Source organism: Musa acuminata, chromosome BXJ1-4 (genome assembly GCF_036884655.1).
Source record: "Musa acuminata AAA Group cultivar baxijiao chromosome BXJ1-4, Cavendish_Baxijiao_AAA, whole genome shotgun sequence".
Lineage (NCBI taxonomy): Eukaryota > Viridiplantae > Streptophyta > Magnoliopsida > Zingiberales > Musaceae > Musa > Musa acuminata.
Window position 1 is genome coordinate 10,057,411 of NC_088330.1, and position 21,052 is coordinate 10,078,462.

The 21,052-nt window shown below is 41.8% G+C and overlaps 1 protein-coding gene across 1 annotated transcript; it reads right to left on the reverse strand.

The window, feature by feature from the left end:
* Positions 1-15,521: 15,521 nt before the first annotated feature.
* Positions 15,522-18,964, reverse strand: LOC135647422 (4-coumarate--CoA ligase 3-like). The gene is made up of 5 exons (XM_065165702.1): positions 17,851-18,964; positions 17,490-17,688; positions 16,094-16,307; positions 15,916-16,018; positions 15,522-15,834 (listed from the first exon to the last, which is right to left on the reverse strand). The coding sequence occupies exons 1-5, from the start codon at positions 18,841-18,843 to the stop codon at positions 15,712-15,714; spliced, it is 1,632 nt and encodes a 543-aa protein (XP_065021774.1). The 5' UTR covers positions 18,844-18,964; the 3' UTR covers positions 15,522-15,711.
* Positions 18,965-21,052: the final 2,088 nt, after the last annotated feature.

The window sequence follows — 21,052 nt, forward strand, 5'->3', positions numbered from 1 at the left end:
ATTTATAGAGATCCCGTGTCAAACCCTAATGGGTCCTTCCCTAGTGGGTATTGGATCTGCATCCAATAAGACAAGGGCTCCATCGGATATCTCATATCCGAACATCTACTCATCGCAATGCCTACCATATGTGTGTGACCCTCTAGGCCCAATATCGAGCTGGCCGTGAGTCATACCTGTCAGAACTTCTTCTAACTCAGTGAATTATTATCTCTGTAATAATTCACTCGACTCATCGACTACGGACGTACTAGGCCACTACGCCATAGTCCCCAGACGATACAGGGGAATCCAATCCATTGGACCTGTCTGTCCTCAGTTACCATGTACTTATAGTCCCTCATCCATCTATATCCCAGAGACCGTATATCGAGCATGGTGTTGTCAGACCCATACGGTTTCTACTCGAGTCTCGCTCTAATCGGATTCTCCCGGAGAACTCTTTCTCTCTCAACCCGAATGACCCTGGCCAGGGATTTGTCTGACAAAGAACACATAGGATATTCCTCTCATGACGCCGAGAGTGGATGATCCTCTGTCGACACTCAATAGCCCTCGTAAGGTCGACTACCACTCCCAATAACCAGCTGTACTAGATCTGGGAACAGCCAAACCTATAAGTCTGGTATCAAAGAGTGGAGCACTCATACAGGACATCCTTGGTGTCTCAAGTCTAAGGACCATATACACCACTAGGACTACGGAATTGCTGTCTGACAATAAGGCATCATCAACCATCCAGCATTCCGTAAGCGGATCAATCAGTGAACTCATTCTCCAATGAGCACCTGTACTGTATCCCTAGTGTCCCTACACGAGCAGCTATGAGACCAGCTGCATCCATCATATGGACGGGTATACAGCACACCAGTCTATCCGGTTATCACGATGTCCTTCTCGAGTAACCTATGACCGGGATTATTTAGGATATGTGTTTAAAGGTGAATCGATCTCATTATCGTGATTTCATCACGATCCGATTCCCATTGCACAAATCCAAGGACATCACAATATATATATGCATTTATGCAATAGTTATAAAGTGATATATGCCAAAATATAATAAGCAAAAAGATTCTGTATCAAGTCACACGTGCCATCACTCACGTGATTGGCTTGCTGGGCACCTATGACTAGCAATCTCCCACTTGACCTAAAGCCAATCACCTATGTGTCTGCTCCCCATCAGACCCCTGTGACGCTAAAAGACAATCTGAGACAACGGCTTTGTCAGTGGATCTACGATGTTATCTTCGGATGGAACTCTTTCCACTGCTACATCTCCTCGGGTTACGATCTCTCTTATAAGCTAGAACCTCCTCAGAACACTTCTGATGAGACCTGGGTTCCCTTATTTGAGTAATCACCCCATCAGTTGTCGCAATATAAGGAAGTCGACTTGTCACTATCTGTATCGACTCCCAAATCTGTGATGAACTTCTTCACCCAGACTCCCTCCTTTGCTGCATCCGATGTAGCAATGTACTCCGCCTCTATGGTCGAGTCAGCAGTGATATCTTGCTTGGAACTCTTCCAGCACACTGCTCCTCCATTCAAGGTGTACACATACCCTGAATTCGACTTGCTATCATCGACATCAGACTGAAAACTTGAGTCAGTGAAGCCTTCAACTTTAAGGCTATTACCTCCATATACTAGTAAAAGATCCTTAGTCCTTCTCAAGTACTTAAGGATACACTTTACTACTTTCCAGTGCTCCAAGCCTCGATCCGCCTGGTACCTGCTCGTGACACTCAGAGTATGCGCTATATCAGGCCTAGTACATAGCATGGCATACATGATAGACCCTATTGCTGAGGCATAAGGTATCATATCCATGTTCGCCCTTTCTTCTGGAGTCTTTGGGGACATACTCGTAGAAAGCGATATCCCATGTCTCATCGGTATGAGACCTCTCTTGGAATTTTCCATGCCAAACCTTTTGACAATAGTTTCTATGTACCTGGACTGGGACAAGCCAAGCATCCTCTTGGATCTATCTCTATAGATTCTAATCCCCAAGATATAAGATGCTTCCCCTAAGTCCTTCATGGAGAAGTGTCTAGATAACCAAGCCTTTACTGTGGATAGCATTCCTATGTCATTCCCAATGATGAGGATGTCATCCACATATAACACCAAAAAGGTGATAGCGCTCACACTTACCTTTCTGTATACACAAGGCTCATCTTCATTCTTAACGAAGTTATAAGATCTGATTGCCTCATCAAATCTTATGTTCCAACTTCGGGAAGCTTGCTTTAGTCCATAATTGGATCTAAGCAACCTACACACCTTATCTGGGCAGTTCTTGGACACGAATCCCTCAGGTTGCATCATATACACTTCCTCCTCGAGGTTCCCATTGAGGAATGCGGTTTTTACATCCATCTGTCAGATCTCATAATCATAGTGTGCTGCAATAGCCAATAGAATTCTGATGGATTTTAGCATTGCTACGGGTGAGAAGGTTTCGTCGTAGTCAACACCTTGCCTTTGACGATACCCTTTAGCCACTAGCCTTGCTTTATAGGTCTCTACCTTTCCATCTACTCCGATCTTTTTCTTAAAGATCCATTTGCAACCGATGGGTACAATACCTTCGGGCGCATCAACTAGGTTCCAAACCTTATTGGAGTACATAGAATCTATCTCAGAATTCATGGCTTCTTGCCACTTCCCGGAGTCTATACTCATAATAGCCTCCTCGTAGGTCTGAGGATCAATATCCTCAGCATCCTCTCCTCTAATATATCCCACATATCTCTCAGGAGGATGACATACTCTATCAGACCTGCGTAAAGTTGAAACTTGTGTATTAGGTACCTGAACAGACTCGGGCTGTAGAGTGGTGCTTGAGCTTGGTTCTCTAACTTCGCTCAACTCTATCATTCTCCCACTGTCTCCGCCAAGAATGTGTTCCTTCTCAAGGAACACTGCTCTCTTAGCTACAAAGACCTTTTTGTCCTCGGGATGATAGAAGTAATACCCACAAGTTTCCTTGGGGTACCCCACAAATATGCATCGCTGTTGTGTCCTTGATTCTAACTTATCGGAGTTGTGTCTTTTAACGTGGGCTGGGCAGCCCCAAATCTTAACAACCTTAAGATCAGACTTCTTCCCTTTCTATATCTCATATGGTGTAGACACTACCGACTTAGTTGGAACTCTGTTCAGTAGGTAAGCTATGGTTTCTAGGGCATATCCCTAGAAGTAGGTCAGCGAAACTCATCATGGACCATACCATATCTAATAACGTACGATTTCTCCTTTCAAAGACACCATTGAGCTGAGGTGTGTAAGGAGGTGTCCATTGGGATAATATCCCATTGTCCTTGAAGAACTGAGTAAACTCTATACTTAAGTACTCACCTCCTCGATCTGATCGAAGAGTTTTGATACTCTTTCCAGTCTGGTTCTCCACCTCATTCTTATACTCTCTGAATTTCTCAAAGGCCTCGGATTTGTACTTCATTAAGTACACATATCCTATACCTTGAGAAATCATCAGTAAATATAATGAAGTAGGAGTAACCTCCAATGGCATGAGTTGACATGGGTCCACATACATCACTATGTATGAGTTCCAACAACTTAGTGGCTCTCTCTCCAGTTCCACTAAATGGAAAGTTGGTCAGTTTTTCACGAAGGCAAGGCTCGCAAGTTGCATATGACACATAGTCGAATGGATCTAGATATCCATTATTTAGCAACTTTTGAATCCTTTTTTCATGGATGTGACCTAGCCTACAATGCCATAGGTATGCACTGTTCACCTCATCTCGTTTCCTCTTAGACACTTACATTCATGATATGTGGAGTAGTGTCTTGCATAAACAAACCTTTATGCAATATTCCTCTCGTCAATCTCCCCTCGGCTTTGCTAGAATTTACAATAAATTGTAGATGTGATAAGCAATATTGGTATCCAATACCAATGCATTATCACAAAAATCTGCCAATTGGAGATTGATCATGAATATACCTGAAGCTTCTCCAAGCTTCTATTTCGCCCTTTCTACAAGGTACTCTTTGTAGTTCCTCTTCCAGTGCCCATCTTTACCACAGTGGAAGCACTGGCCTTTGTCCTTTGTTGGGTCTTTCTTAGCAACCTTTGCTTTACCTTGTTTGCCCTTGCCCTTTCCCTTCTTAAGGGACCTTTCTGCTTTCCTTTTCTTTCTGGTCTCACCAGTGTAGAGAACTGGCTTCTCTTTCTTAATAGTACTCTCTGCCTCCCTCAACATATTGAGGAGCTCTGGGAGAGTCACCTCAAGCTTGTTCATATTAAAATTCATTATGAACTGTGAAAAGGAATCTGGTAGGGACTGAAGCACAATGTCCACACACAAGTTATCCTCTAGGACCATTCCTAGACCTGTGAGTTTCTCCATCCACTCAATCATCTTTAGGACATGGTTCTAAACCGGTGTCCCCTCAGTCATCCTAGCGTGGAAAAGGCTCTTGGATATCTCATATCGTTGAGTCCTTCCCTGTTCCTCAAACAATTTGTGGACATGTAGGAGAATGGATCTGACATCCATCTTTTCATTTGTCTCTGTAACTCTGGAGTCATAGAGCCCAACATATAGCACTGAGCAAGAATGGAGTCATCAATGTACTTCACGTAGCGAGCGATCTCATCCTCGCTTGCCCATTCTTCGAGCGTAGGCATCACTGTATCAAGGACGTACACGATTTTCTCCGCTGTGAGAACAATTCTCAAGTTACGGAGCCAATCCGTATAATTTGGACCAGTGAGGCGGTTGACATCAAGTATGCCACGTAAGGGATTTGAAAGCGACATTTTCTGAAAATAAAGATGTAGCAGAAATGAATAACATGCAGATTTTGCAAGAAATAAACTATCAAGATATGGACTTCTATCTTACTATGCTCCCACTATTTTACTAACGAGTCACGCGACACCCTCAGCACGTGAAACGGAAGTCTCCGGCAGACTTCTAGTGGGGATCAGGATCCAATCAGCGTCTTAGTGTAACCTCGAGGGACTCGACCAATCACACTAAGCCTAAAAGGTAGGCAACTCTTGCCGATCACAACTCCTTGTGATTCCCGTCCTGTTCGGCCTCCGAATCACCATGGCCTCGAGGGACTCGACCAACCATGATGCTCGGTTAAGTCAACACCTTCGTTACAAGATGAGTCTGATTTGATGATATACCCTCGAGGGACTCGACCAAGCATACCATGCCCTCAGGTCACCGGTGACATCTCTATGTCGTAAGCAAGATAGCGAATCGCGATATAGGTGAGTCTCGAGGGACTCGACGAACTCAACCTACACCGGGATTCGGTTCCTACTCATAACGATGGAAGGCCACGTGGGTCAATCTAATTGCCTCACGTTTACCGACTTAATATTATCGAGAGATGTTTCTATTATTTGGTCTCCTAATATGACATGTCACACATATACATATTTAATATATATCTACATCGCATGCAAATATATATACATATCTAGTATGTGTATAAGCAATCACACCAGATGATCATGGACCACAACCTAATATGATTAGGCCCGAGCCAGTAGGCCTAATCACTCACATCAAGATCTATGTGTGCAACGGTGCATCTCCATGCCCTGTGATCGTCCATCTCGTCCTCGTCGGTTTCGTCGACATCTTGATGCATCTCCATACAACACGATCGTCCGTCTCGTGGGTCCCGCTGTCGCATCCACGCTCCCGCTGCGCCTCCTCATGTGATTACAACTTAATCATAGGCACGCAGGCCCGACAATAAACGAGAAATATAATGGAGGTTCGCAGACCTCAATAATAATAATCACAAGTACACACATCACACGGTCCATGATCATCCGTCCACACATCATACATCACATGTATAAATAATCATCATCATGTAGGACTACTAGATAATAATAAAAATAATAATCAACTAAACATTTTAATTAATTAATATTTTTCTGAAATCAAGGACATGTAGAGAATTTCTTAATTCCTAAGGGTATTTTCGTAATTTGGACAAAAGATAGAAATTGGAATTTCTCAAATTCCGAGGGGAAAAACTGTCTTTTTCCCAAAAAACCCTAATGCCCTTTCCCCTTTTCGCTGCTACCGCCGCCGCCACCCTGCCGGCGGCGGCCTGTGCGACGGGGCGAGGGCACTGCCCTCGCCTGCAGGCGGCACGCTCGCTGGCGGCACTACCGCTGCAGGTGGGCTCCCCCTTCGGGCGTCGCTGCCTCCGCAGGCGGTGCTGTACCGCCGGGCGGCCGCCCTTGTGGGGGGGGTTTCGCCCGCGGGAGTAGCGGCAGCAGGCATCGTTGCCCTGCGGCGCCTCTGCCCGTGGGCTGCCAGCCCCGCCAGCAGCAAGCCTGCTGCAAGCAGACCGCCGGCCGGCTGTTGCGAGCACAGCGCTTGCGCATGCGCCGGCGCTGTGCTGTCTGGCTGTGGCTGCCGCTGCAGGTGGCTGCAGGCATGCAGATCGAGGGCAGCAACTGTTGCTGCCCTTCCTCGCTTTTGCGTCAACGATTTTGACGTCAAAATTCTTCCTAAACACAATACTCGCAGTTCAAAACCAATCATTCGCACGAACAACCTGGCTCTGATACCACTGTTGGGAAATCATTGGGGGCGACATCATATGCGCAGCGGAAGAACAAGAAAACAAAAATCCCCGATTCCCAAAAAGATGTTTGTCGTCGTGCGAAGATTGGTGCGCAAAAATCCGCAAAACACAAAACTGCGTATAGAGATTGTGTTACCTAGGGAGATCGTATATCCCTGTTTCCTTGCAGATCCTTAGGAGAGGGTGAAGGAGGTCAAGCGTCCTCCTCTCTAGCGGTGATCCACACAGCAGGGTTGTGACGACGCTCCTCAAAACTCCAAGCCTACTCTGAGGTGGAGAGGGAGAGGAGAATAGGAAAGGCAAGCAAATACTCTAGCCTATGAGGCTGTGAATCCCTCCTATTTATAGAGATCCCGTGTCAAACCCTAATGGGTCCTTCCCTAGTGGGTATTGGATCTGCATCCAATAAGACAAGGGCTCCGGCGGATATCTCATATCCGAACCTCTACTCATGGCAATGCCTACCATATGTGTGTGACCCTCTAGGCCCAATATCGAGCTGGCCGTGAGTCATACTTGTCAGAACTCCTTCTAACTCAGTGAATTATTATCTCTGTAATAATTCACTCGACTCATCGACTACGGACGTACTAGGCCACAACGCCGTAGTCCCCAGACGATACAGGGGAATCCAATCCATTGGACCTGTCTGTCCTCCTGTCTATCCTCAGTTACCATGTACCTATAGTCCCTCATCCATCTAATATCCCAGAGACCGTATATCGAGCATGGTGTTGTCAGACCCATACGGTTTCTACTCGAGTCTCGCTCTAATCGGATTCTCCCGGAAAACTCTTTCTCTCTCAACCCGAATGACCCTGGCCAGGGATTTGTCTGAGCAAGAACACATAGGATATTCCTCTCATGACGCCGAGAGTGGATGATCCTCTGTCGACACTCAATAGCCCTCGTAAGGTCGACTACCACTCCCAATGACCAGCTGTACTAGATCTGGGAACAGCCAAACCTATAAGTCTGGTATCAAAGAGTGGAGCACTCATACAGGACATCCTTGGTGTCTCAAGTCTAAGGACCAGATACACCACTAGGACTACGGAATCACTGTCTGACAATAAGGCATCATCAACCATCCAGCATTCCGTAAGCGGATCAATCAGTGAACTCATTCTCCAATGAGCACCTGTACTGTATCCCTAGTGTCCCTACACGAGCAGCTATGAGACCAGCTGCATCCATCATATGGACGGGTATACAGCACACCAGTCTATCCGGTTATCACGATGTCCTTCTCGAGTAACCTATGACCGGGATTATTTAGGATATGTGTTTAAAGGTGAATCGATCTCATTATCGTGATCTCATCACGATCCGATTCCCATTGCACAAATCCAAGGACATCACAATATATATATGCATTTATGCAATAGTTATAAAGTGATATACGCCAAAATATAATAAGCAAAAAGATTCTGTATCAAGTCACACGTGCCATCACTCACGTGATTGGCTTGCTGGGCACCTATGACTAGCACTAGCAGTACCACCTCTTATGCTGGGCGGTACCACAGCCCAATTTGGCAGTACCACCGCTTGATAATCTCTCAAAGATTGAGTTTGGGTGGTACCACCGCCTAACACAATCTCGGAGATTGTGCCATCAATGATTTTATTTGTTAGGTCATTGTTTGAGCCTTTCACTTGGCTCAACACAGTTCAAACTTAGGCCCATTTAGCTCCTAATTGAGTTGACTTAATTCCAACATAATTACACTTAAAACCTACTTCAATCTAGATAATTATTATGAAGCTTGAATCAATTATTGTCTGGCATGTCATTGGTTTATCATCGCTTCGTTCGTTTCTTCGACGCATCGTCCTCTCTTGCGGCCTATTTCTCAATCGACTAGTTGACCTTCGCAACTCCGATTTCCTTGGTGCAATTTTTGCTCTTCTTGGCCTGATGCCCGAACCCATGGCCTGAAGCTATTTGCCGATACGTCGATCGATCCTCCGGCTCAATGTCTAATCTTCTAACATATTTTACTCCGGCCCAACATGACTCTTCCTACTTTAATTGTCTCTCCATGATCGAAGCTTCCTGTGTCACTCAAAACGTAAATCAGATCATAAACACTATCAATTGATTTCATAATCAAAATTCGAGATTCAACCATCTCCCCCTTTTTGATGATGACAACAAATTGATGACGGAATTAACCTTAACTCTCCTATCAATATACAATATTGATAGAACCTTGAATTCAAACTGAATTCAAGTCAAGGCAAATTTAATCATGAAATCATTATGAGTCCAAGTAACATGTCATCATAAAATCATACATAATCTAAATTTTAATATATCATTCCATGCATGATCATCATCGTACCTTCTTCCCCTTTGTCATCGATAAAAAAGAAAAGTGTAACTAGTAAGCTTTTAGACATAGTGTCAAATCATTGCATAATTTCAAGTTTTTTAAACAACATATATCATTGCATAATTTCAAGTTTTTAAAACATCATTGCATATTTCATTATGAAAGCTAGCAAGTTTTTTGATATATAAGTTAGCAAATTTTTGTATCATTTTAGAATATGCAAGTTAGTGAGTTCTTTTTCTCTTTCGAAAAGTGCAAGTTAGCAATTTTTTCATATATAATGGTTGGCAAAATTTTATATCTTTTGAGATGAGCAAGCTAGTAAGTTTTGCCTCTCTTTGCAATGTACAAGCTAGTGTGATTTGCTTTTTCTTGAATAATGCAAGCTAGCAAATTTTATCTCCCCTTTTGTCTTTGTTAAAACGAAGGAAAGAATATAATTTTATAATTTTTTTTCCCTTTACATTAATTTTTAAATCATGACAAAGATAAAATATCAATCTTATTTCAATATGTTTGTGCATCATTATAGTTTTAAATTAAAATATACACAATTTCAAAACCGTACATTTCATCCTTACTTCATGCATGATATCAAAAATAAATCAATCATCACTATGGGCATATTATACATGATACTCAAGCATTCATGATATATCATTTTAGGCATAACATTCATGATACTAAGACATTAAAATTTTTAAATATTTATCACTTCATGAATTAAATTAATATTTTGATTATGATACCAAATATTCATCGTTTCTCTCATGTATGATACGAAAGCATTCATGATGCTAAGACATTAAAATTGTTGGTACCAAACATTCATCATTTATTTTCTCCCCCATTGTCATAGGCAAAAAGGAGAATCATTCAATAATGCAAGTGTTTGAAAGCATATTAAGTAAATTTTACACCAATTTATCTAAACTAGCAAAACTATCTCCCTTAATGTGCAAAACTTTTCCCATTACATTATTTTTCAAATCATCACAAGAAATATATCAAGAAAAATTAATTTGGTGATGAGATATACAATTCATGAAGATAAATTATGAATATCAAGAGACAAATTATGATTCTTTTGGATAGCAAAAAGAAGAAACATATTAAACAATATTGGTTCATAAAAATATGAAGTTGTTAAGATCATGATTTATATATTAAAGAAAAATCTCATCTTAATTAATATGAGAACACATAATAAGAAATCTTGATTTATAAAAGATTTCAAGTTATAATTCCGATGAATCAAAATCATGATATAGGTAAAAACTCATTCAAATTCAAATAATCATCAATATTACTTTCAAGAGATTCAATAATGACATACATAGATTTATCATTTTCTTGTTGAAAAAAAAGATAAGATAAAGATAGAAAAATTTTTAAATTGCATTCCCTTTTTAGTTGTTTCAATTCATATGATTGATTTCATATAAGAATGCCCAAGTTTTTTTATACCAAATAAAAACATATATCAATGCTTAACACCAAAACAGAACTTTCATTATGGCAAAGATTACAAAAATCAACATGGATAATTTCAAAATATAAACTCATTAAGCATGATCATTACATTATTTCATCAAGCATGATTTCATAAAGTATTTTTAATCAAAATCATTTTGTTTGTTATAGTAATGTATTTTCCTTCTTTGCATCAATGATTCAATCATATCATGATATATATAAATTATAAATACAAAAGAATCATGTCGTGAAAGATATAAGATCAAAAGTATAACATGTAATTCCAAAACATAATATTTCAAATCATTATACATCATTAAATCATCGATTTCATTAAATATAAAATATTTTTAAATAAAATTGAAAAGTAATACAAAAATCATTATGATACACATTATTGCTTCTTAAAAACATTCATAAGATTAATCTTATTAGATGTACAAGTATTAGATCTAAAATTTTATTTCTTTATTATAAAGAGATGCAATTGTGATGATCAATTTTTTTAAATTTTTTAAAAATACTAGAAAGAGAAGCATGATATTTTTTGTCTTTTTTTTTATCTACTAACTAATTTAAAAACAACTAATGAAAAGCATCAAGTCATTTTAAAATAAAGTAAAGGAGTTTTGTTTGAGTTGTTTACCTCATTGTCCAGAGTCACCAGAGAGAAGTTTGCCACTTCATCTTCATTCGTTTGTTCCTCGTCTTCGGATATGCTCAATTCGTCCTTTAGCAACTTCTTCTTCAATTTTATGTACTTATCTTTGGAGTGACCAGACTTCTTGCATTCATAGCAAGTAGTTGTATTCTTTTTAAGTTTATTTTTATTTTTTTATTATTGTTTCATGAACTTTTTAAATTTTATTGTTAAGAGTTTAGAGTCTTTATCACTTGAGCTTTTGTTTGAGTGGTCTTCTTGAGTTCTAAGTATCAAATTCTTCATTTTCTTTGAAAGATAGTTCTCATGTTCATCATATCCAATACAAGTCATTTATAAGTCATCAAAGACCCGATAAGTTCTTCGAGTGGAAAGTGGTTCAAGTTATTTGATTCTTGTATTGCCGTTACTTTCGAATCCTAATTTTTAGAAAGAGATCGTAAAACTTTATTAACAATTTCAAGATTCAAAGGACTTTTACCAAGTGTTTTTAAACCATTAACGAGACCTGTAAAACGAGTGTACATATCTCCAATGGTTTCGTTTGGTTTCATATGAAACTATTCAAAATCATGCATAAAAAGATTTATCTTAGAATCTTTTGCTATATGAGTGCCGTTGTGTATAGTTTCATGAGTGTACCAAATATCGAAAGTGGTTTTACAAATAGACACTCGATTGAACTCATTTTTATCTAAAGCGCAAAACAAGACATTCATAGTCTTGATATTTAAAGAGAAAGTATTTTTCTCCAACTTATTCCAATCGTTCATTGGAAGAAAAGACTTTTGAAAGTCGTTTTCCATAATATTCCATAAATTTAAATCCAAAGAAAATAAGAAAACTCTCACTCAAGTTTTCTAATATGTATAGTCCGTTCCAATGAACATAGGAGGATGAATGATCGAGTGACCCTTTTAAAAATCAAAAAAATCTATTTCTCTTGAGTGTTAAACCAAACAAAAAAATAGCATAACTCTGATACCAATTGTAGGATCAAGAATGACACTAAGAGGGAGGGTGAATTAGTGCAGCGGATAAAAATCATATCGAGTCAAAAATATTCGTACGATGAAAAATCATTTCAAGAATATATTAACTTGAAAGCGTATTCGTAAGGTACTGAAAATAATAATTCAATTTACAATTAAAGTAAAGAGCAAAACAGAAATGTAAACTAGATTTTTATAGTGGTTCGATCGTCATGATCTACATTCACTCTCGATTCTTCTTCACTCAAGGCCACCAGCTTCCACTATCGATCTTCCTTCAATGGGTGAAGATTAACTACCCTTTTACACCCCTCTTCTCATTTCTATAGGTTTAGAAGACAATATTTTACAAGCACTCACGCCTCTCTAAACAGAATCCTAAACTTAGAGCTAGATGAGAGAATTTACCAAGTGATTGCTATAGTGTTTTCCCACTATTAAGTTGTTTATGCTTGTGTGTGTTAACCAGGGATGAGAAGTGTATTTATAGGTCTCAAGTGAATTTAAACTTGGACTCTAAAAGTGTCTTATCCTCAGTTTTCAAGATACTGGCGATACCACCGCCTACAGCACTGACACTAAACGGTACCACGTCGAGTTTGGTGGTACCATTACTTGGGACCCTGCCACTGGGTGGTAGCACCACTTGATAGTCTCTCAGAGACTAAGTCAGGGCTGTATCACCACCCAAACTAACGGTACCACTGCCTGACAAAGTCACAAAGATTGTGCCACCGATGGTTCCATCTATTGGTCACTATTTGGGTCTTTCACTTGGCCTAACACAACCCACACTTGGGCCCAATTAGCCCCTAATTGAGTTGGCCCAATTCCAACTCAATTACACCTAAAACCTACTTCGATCTAGACAATTATTACAAAGCTTGAATTAAATGTTATTTGGCATGTCATTGGTTCATCGACGCTTCGTTCGATTCTTCAACGCATCGTCCTCTCTTGCGGCCTATTGCTCAATTGGTCAGTTGACCTCCTTAACTCCGATTTCATTGGCCAAATTTTTGCTCTTCTTGGCTCGATGTTGGAACCTATGGCCCGAAGTCTTCTGCCGATACGTCGACCAATCCTTCAGCTCGACGTACAATCTTCTGATATGTTTCACTCCAGCCCAACATGATTCTTCCTACTTTAATTGTCTCTTCATGATCGAAGCTTCCTATATCACTCAAAACGTAAATCAGATCATAAACACTATCAATTGGTTTCATCATCAATATCTGAGATTCAACATGTACCACCACCCAGACTGGCAGTACCACTGCCTGACACACTCTCGGAGATTGTGCCACCGACGATTCCACTTGTTGGGTCACTGTTTGGGCCTTTCACTTGGCTCAACACAACCCAAACTTGGGCCTAATTAGCCCCTAATTGAGTTGGCCCAATTTCAACCCAATTACACGTAAAACTTACTTCGATCTAGATAATTATTACAAAGCTAAATCAAATATTATCCGGTATGTCATTGGTTCATCGACGCCTCGTCCAATTTTTCGGTGCATCGTCCTCTCTTACAGCCTATTACCCAATCGGTCAGTTGACCACCGTAACTTTGATTTCTTTAGTATAATTTTTGTTCTTCTTAGTCCAATGCCCGAACCCATGGCCTGAAGCCTTTTGCCGATACGTCGATCGATCCTCCTACTCGATGTCCAATCTTCTGACATGTTCCACTCTAGCCCAACATGATTCTTCCTACTTTAATTGTCTCTCCTTAATTAAAGCTTCTTGCGTCACTCAAAACGTAGATCAGATCATAAATACTATCAATTGGTATCATCATCAAAATTCAAGATTCAACAATCTCTCCCTTTTTTATGATGACAACCAATTGATAACAGAGTTAATCTTAACCCCCCCTATCAATATGTCATATTGATAGAACTCTTAAATTCAAAAATCCAAGCAATATGTCATCATAAAATCATGTATAAGATTTTAATATCATCATCATACTTAAGCATTATTGAATCTCAAATTTTGATAATGAAACCAATTGATAGTGTTTATGATCTGATATGCATTTTGAGTGACGCAAGAAGCTTCGATTAGGGAGAGATAATTAAAGCAGGAAGAATCATGTTGGCTAGAGTGGAACATGTCAGAAGATTGGACATCGAGCTGGAGGATTGGTCGACATATCGGTAGAAGGCTTCGAGCCATGGGTTCGAGCATCGGGCCAAGAAGAGCAAAAATTATGCCAAGGAAATCGAAGTTGTGGAGTTCAACTAGGCAATAGGCGGCAAGAGAGGATGATACGCCAAAGAATCGGTCGAGGCATCGATGAACCAATGAAATGCCGGACAACATTTGATTTAATTTATAATAATTGTCTAGATCGAAGTATGTTTTAAGTGTAATTGGGTTGGAATTGGGCCAACTCAATTAGGAGGCCAATTTGGCCCAAGTTTGGGCTATGTTGGCCCAAATAATGACCCAACATGTGGAATCATCAGTGACACAGTCTTTGAGACTAATCAGGCGATGGTACCACCAGTCTAGGCGGTGGTACCGCCCAACACAAGCGATGGTACCGCTAGGACCTGGGAAACCTGAGATGAGACCTTTTTTTGCTCTAATTTTGAAATTATTTGGGGTCTATAAATACCCCAATTATTCCTACATAGAATAGCAGGAATTGAGCATGAAATTGAGTTGAAAAAGGAAAAAAAATACTTGAAAAAAATCGAAAAACTCTCTAAGGATTTAGGATCACTTCTTTGTAGTATTTAGAAGTTTGTATAAAGGGAAAAGTAAGGTCTAAGAAAGAGAGGCTTGTAAAGGTTGTCTCCTAAACCCGTGAAAAGAAGAAAGAGTGTAAAAAAATAGTTGATCTTCGTCTATTGAAGGAAGATTATTAGTGGATATCGGTGGCCTCGTCAAAAGAGGAATCAGGAATTAATGTAGGTCATGATGACCGAACCACTATAAAACTCGATTTATATTTATTTTAAACTTTTTACTTTCATTATAAACTATTTTATTTATTTATTCACTGTGCTTTTGTATACTTTCAAGTTAACATCTTTCTGATACGATTTTTTATCGAAACAAAGATTTTTAACTCGACGTGATTTTTATCGCTACACTAATTTATCCTCCCCTCTTAGTACCGACTCATCCTAACAAAATCTTCTCTTGAAACATATACAAGAGGAATCATGTGAATAACTTAAGGATCATGTGAGATTAATTTTATATGATAAAAATTTTAATTTTATCCATAGATATGATGGAGGAGACATCGAATCATATTAAATTTTATATTAGATTTTTGGTACAATATTTGATTGTTAACCTCTGTGAATTTTTTTTTTCTCTCCCTCCCAACATTTTTATGTATTAATCATTACGATCTCAAATATATTAATTTAAAAAAGAAAAAACACGCCATATTGTATGAGAACAGAACAGCACACAATCTAACAAATGTAAACAAATCAATTACATATTTATAGCTTCTTGGGGAGACCAAAACCCACGAAGAATACCACTAAACACCTCTTTGATCCCTTCGCTTGGGGCATTTCGGCAAGAAGAAGAAGAATACTACAGAGACTTATCCTCCAATTACGTGGGAGGCGGAGGACGCGAGAACACCGCAGGATGGAGATCACGCGGAGGGGAATGGGCTCGCTAGCTTCGCTCTAAGATCCTTCCTCAGTATCTTGCCGGATGGCGCCTTGGGAATGGCCTCCGTGAAGAACACCTTGTTGATCCTCTTGTAGAACACCACCTGAGACAAGAACGATTCGTTAGAGCCTCGTGATGGATCGTTCATGGAATCTGTTTGTACGTAAAGTGTTCGGGGATCTACCTGCTTCGAGACGTACTGCTTGATCTCCTCCTCCGTGACCTGAGACCCATTGCACCTCACAACGAAAGCCACAGGGACTTCCCCGGCGAGTTCGTCCTTCATCCTGCACCAATTTTGCCGGTGAGAACATCTGAAGAGGAAGCATCTGATGAAGCTACGTGTGAGGAGGAGAACTCACGGGACGACGGCAGCATCGGCAATGTCGTGGTGGGTGATGAGCAAGGCCTCGAGCTCGGCTGGGGCTACCTGGAACCCCTTGTACTTGATGAGCTCCTTGAGCCTGTCCACGATAAAGATCTCGTCGTCGTCGTCCACCAAGCCGATGTCCCCCGTGTGCAGCCAGCCTTCCTTGTCTATGGTGTTCCTCGTCGCCTCTGGATCATTGAGATACCCTGTCCCAGTCACAGCAGCAATTTGGTGAGTTCTAAGATCTAAGAGATTCCATCTTATCTTCATATGATCCGACGTGCTCGAAAGCTAAGATGAAAACTTATCATTTGTCTTCCGCTGCTCGTGTTCATAGTGCTGTCTCCATTCACAAAGTGGGCAGCAGGAAAAGCCATGTCTGGTGCAACTCCACCTACTGCAAATTGCTTCTCCACCACTTGCCTCAACATACAACATTGTCTAATCCTTCAATATATGTGGTGGACTTGGAAAGCTTTCGGTACCATATCTTTCCATGATTCTTATATCACCCAAAGACTAAGATTTGATAGGCAAAGGGTTGTTTGGTATGGATAGTTCTAATGGACCTTTTCATACACATTGTAATAGCTATCTTTATTGGCCAAAGAGTCAGCTTCCACATGCAGCATTAAGAATAAAGCTCTCCGACCAATGGTTTAAGCCTCAGTATTATAGAATGGGACTCATTCAGTAGTGCTCACAACCCAACAAGTTTGACTTTTCCTGCCTATGGATCTATGACTTCTTTTCTATGTTTCACTCCTACTTGGCTACTACTTATTTATTCTCTGCTGATTATTGACTTGGATCCACCAACTTATGGCTGAGTACAAGTCTATATTTTTCCTAGTTTACATCAACGTCACTTGTACCTTCCGGCTAAAAGTTGGTGTGTGTGGCAGCCCTCATGAACATGCTCACGACTCTCTCTCTCTCTCTGTGCATGTATATATTGTTTCATATTTGGTGGAACAGTCAACTACGTGTGTCCTAATTAACCGTCCCCTTGCAATTCCCCTAAAGAAATAAGATAGATTAGCCACATGTGATTTAAATGATTGGAATCAAAAAAATGATGAACTGTGTGATTCATGTGATTGATTGACTGTATGCCTCAGCTTCTGGTGACCAGTCCATATCTGTAACTTTGTCTTCTCCGCAACTCATTCTTTGGATTTGGACTTGGTCTGTCAACCTAAACCAAAGATTTCGTCCTTTGCTTGGACGTACTAACCAAACCACTCACGTTCCCACGTTGTCTCGTTGACAGTGAATGGCGCATTAGACTATTCTACGCTGTAATGGCATCGGAAAGAAGAACACAGCTTTGGAGGTGCGATGATGGCAAGAAAGTTGTGGGCTACGCTGTGGCATTGGGATCTCACCTTTCATGATTTGGGCTCCTCTGATGCAGATCTCGCCGCGCTTGTTGTGGCCCAGCGACGCGCCGGTGTCGGGGTCGACGATCTTCAGCTCCGCGTTCCTCACGACGGTGCCGCACGCCCCGGACTTCACCGGGAATGGCTCCTTGGCGAAGGCGAGGCACATCGAGAGCACCGGCCCGGCTTCTGTCATGCCGTAGCCCTGAGACAGGGAAGTGGATATCGTCATGTATTCAGTTCCTCCATTTGTGTGTTAGATTCGCATGTGGTGGTCGGGAACATAAGGCTCTGCTTCTTCTGACATGGTGGCCCAGGTTCATCCGAACCGAGGAATAAGAGGGCGGAAAGGAGTTGGTCGTCTCACCTGGCCGAGCGTAGCGTTGGGGAGCTTGGCCATGAACTTGTCCTCCAGTTCCTTCCCCATCGGCGCCGCCCCCGACATCACCGTCCTTATCGAGGACAAGTCGTAGCTGTCGACCAGCGGGCTCTTGACGAAATCCAGCACGATCGGCGGCACGAGCGGCGCGACCGTCACGCGGTACCGCTGAACCAGCTCCAGCATGGCCGATATCTCGAACTTCCTCATAATCAGGATGGCGGCGCCCACCCGGAGCCCGCACAGCAGCACCGAGTTCAGCGAGTAGATGTGGAACAGAGGCAGCACGCACAGCAGCACGTCCTCCTTGTGGAAGTAGAGGTTGGGATTGTCGCCGTCGACCTGCTGGGCCACGCTGGTGATCAAGCTCCGGTGGGTCAGCATGACACCCTTGGGCAGCCCGGTCGTCCCCGACGAGTACGGCAGCGCCACCACGTCGTCGGGGTCGATGTCGACCTCATGGAGGTCGCGCTCGTCGGCGTCCAGGAGCTCAGAGAAGTGGCGACAGCCCTCGGAAGGCCCGTCGGCGCACACGATGGTGACACCCCGCTCCTGCGCGAACTCGCGGACTTTGTCGACGTAGCAGGACTCGGTGACGATCACGCGGGCTCCCGAGGCCGCGGCCTGCTTGTGGATCTCGGCCGGGGTGTAGAAGGGGTTGGCGGTGGTGGCGACGGCGCCGCAGTGGGAGGCAGCGAGGAAGGCGAGGACGAACTCAGGGGAGTTTCGGAGGAGGATCATGATGACCTGCCCCCGCCCGACGCCGAGGCGGTGCAGGCCGGCGGCTGCGCGGCGGGCGGCGATGTCGACGTCGGCGTAGCTCATGACGGCGCCGCTGGCGCCATCGATGATGCAGGGGCGGTCAGCGAAGTCGGCCAACCGCTCGAAACAGTAGGCGTGAAGCGGTCGGCGGTTGTTGATGTCGATGTCCGGCAACTTCGACCGGAAAGTGGTCTCCTCCGGCATCGAGTACGACCCCATGTGGATGCTCCGGTGGCGGAGGTGGGCGGAGATAACGGTGGTGGATAAAGGCAAAGAAAGAGAAGAGAGTTATGGCTTCCGGTGTCTCTTCCCTGAGGAAGGAGGGGGCTGAGGGAGGGAAGGTAATATACCGGTGGAGGCGGTTTCGGAGTTGGTGAGGACATGAAGGGAATTTTCGAAATTGTAGCAGGGGTATAATAGGTACAAAATGTTGATGTTGGGTTGGTAAGTGATGTGGGTGCGGAGTTGACGAGAGCAACTGTTGACCGCAAAAGAAGACAAGCGGTCAAGATCGCGCCAGGTAAGCACCTCACCTACCCCAATACGATCGTGTTCGTTGGACGAGAACACTGAGGTCCAAAAGTGACCGTCCGGCTCGAATGGGCCCGGTCGTACCTACCGCGAACCGGGTCAAGTGGACCGGTTCCAGTGCGGTGAGCGTGACGTCAGGTTGGCGTGACCAGGCTCTTACGGTGTCGTGGACGACTCTGTACCGTCGGATTCACTTCCGCGATGCAGATCGACGGCAGATGAGACGGGTCGGCACGCGGATGGCAACATGGGAGCTACGGGGTCGTCGCCATCTCACCTACTTCGACGTGTGGATTAGAACGCGAAGGGCCCCGCGTCCGGGAAAGAATCTGGGCCGTCGAGAAGAGATCCAATGGTTGGGTGTCGACAGACACGGTATGATCGGGTGGGTGAGCGAAAAGGACCGAGTAAAAATCGCCAAAGTGAAGAAACGACATTAATAAGTATAATTATAATTATAGTATATGCTTATTTTTATAGGAAATATCTTTATTTTTTATTTTTAAGTACATCACCAATGGTAAAATGATGATATCTTTATATCTCCATCTTCTTCTCATATTGAATAAAATGACTCATTGAGCTGCTGATTGATTGAGTGCCACTGCATATACCAAATGATCTGAATATTATTGTAAGAATATGTTCATTGACTCGAGATGGAGATGATGATTGAGTTGGCACTATGAAAGGCCTCAACCATTAACAAGCCCTCATTGGAGGCATACTGAAAAGCCACCAAATCTCAACACCTATCCCTGTGGGAATTGGATGAGCAGCAGCATCTACTCTTAGTCTAATGAATGAATGAAGTAATGGTGAGCTGCCTGTCTGCATGAATTGCAAGTGACAAACTGTAAGATTCCATGTTTCAGAGATCTCATAATATACCTCACTTACAACCATGTTAGAGAAGAGAAGTGCTTCTCTTGTTGAGAACATGCATGGCATTTGCTACATGGAATCCATTGAAGATGCTTCTGTGCCATGTCTTCTTCTTTTTCTTCTTCTTCTTCTTCTTTTTCTCCCTCTTTTGAGAAATACTGTTGTGTTGCTATAAATATTTCCAGGGACTTCAAAACCTCCAATAAGTTCACAAATATTATGTTGATCGAGAGAAAAACTAAGAGAAATCGTAAACAAAATATTCATTTGATGTGTACGATTGAGCAAACTTTATGATTGATCCTCCAATCAGTATCCTCTAATTGAGCACCTAATAAAAGAGTCTTCCTCAAGAAAATTAAGCTGGTTGAATAGCATACCAACCACATTCATCCAAGATTCATTTGATGGAGAACATTATACAGCTACCACTAAGGGGTTATTCTAATACAGTCAACTTTGCTAGCTTTAAGGAAATTAAAAACAACAAGTATTGTGGTCCAAAATTAGCAAAACACAGCTGCTTGAACTATTTATTTTCATTTTAAATAAGAGATCTGAATTGGTGGTGTCAAAAATATGCATATTAGGAGACTTTGGAATAAAGTATGTTGTGAAATTTCACTTGTTGATCAGCATATATTGTGGTGTAAAGGATGTCCACTTCCAAAATAAAAAGGAGTAAAGACAAAATGCGACCATAATTAATTATTTTAGATGAAGACCCATCATAGAATGAATGTGTATGTTATAAGAAACCTTTCCTGATTAAAAATTTATAAGACTATTTAATTTATTTAGGGAGATTTCTTAGAGATCTTCTGTGAAATATGGGGAATCTAATCACAAATCTTTAAAATGACAACCAAGATTGTCATCTTTTAATTACTATACTATTTTCAAACCATAAAGACAAACTTAAAGTCCAAAGCTAGGAAGATTTGGGTGGCATCTCTCAAATCAGTCATTTAAATTAGGTGAAATAGAATTGTACATGTTGTCCTCTATGACT

Excerpts from the sequence above, each read along its gene's own strand:
- LOC135647422 (XM_065165702.1), bottom strand. The coding sequence starts at position 18,843 with ATGGGGTCGTACTCGATGCCGGAGGAGACCACTTTCCGGTCGAAGTTG. Across the intron at positions 17,689-17,850 it reads CCAACGCTACGCTCGGCCAG|GGCTACGGCATGACAGAAGC; the intron begins GTGAGACGACCA and ends TCCCTGTCTCAG. Across the intron at positions 16,019-16,093 it reads GCCGATGCTGCCGTCGTCCC|GATGAAGGACGAACTCGCCG; the intron begins GTGAGTTCTCCT and ends AAATTGGTGCAG.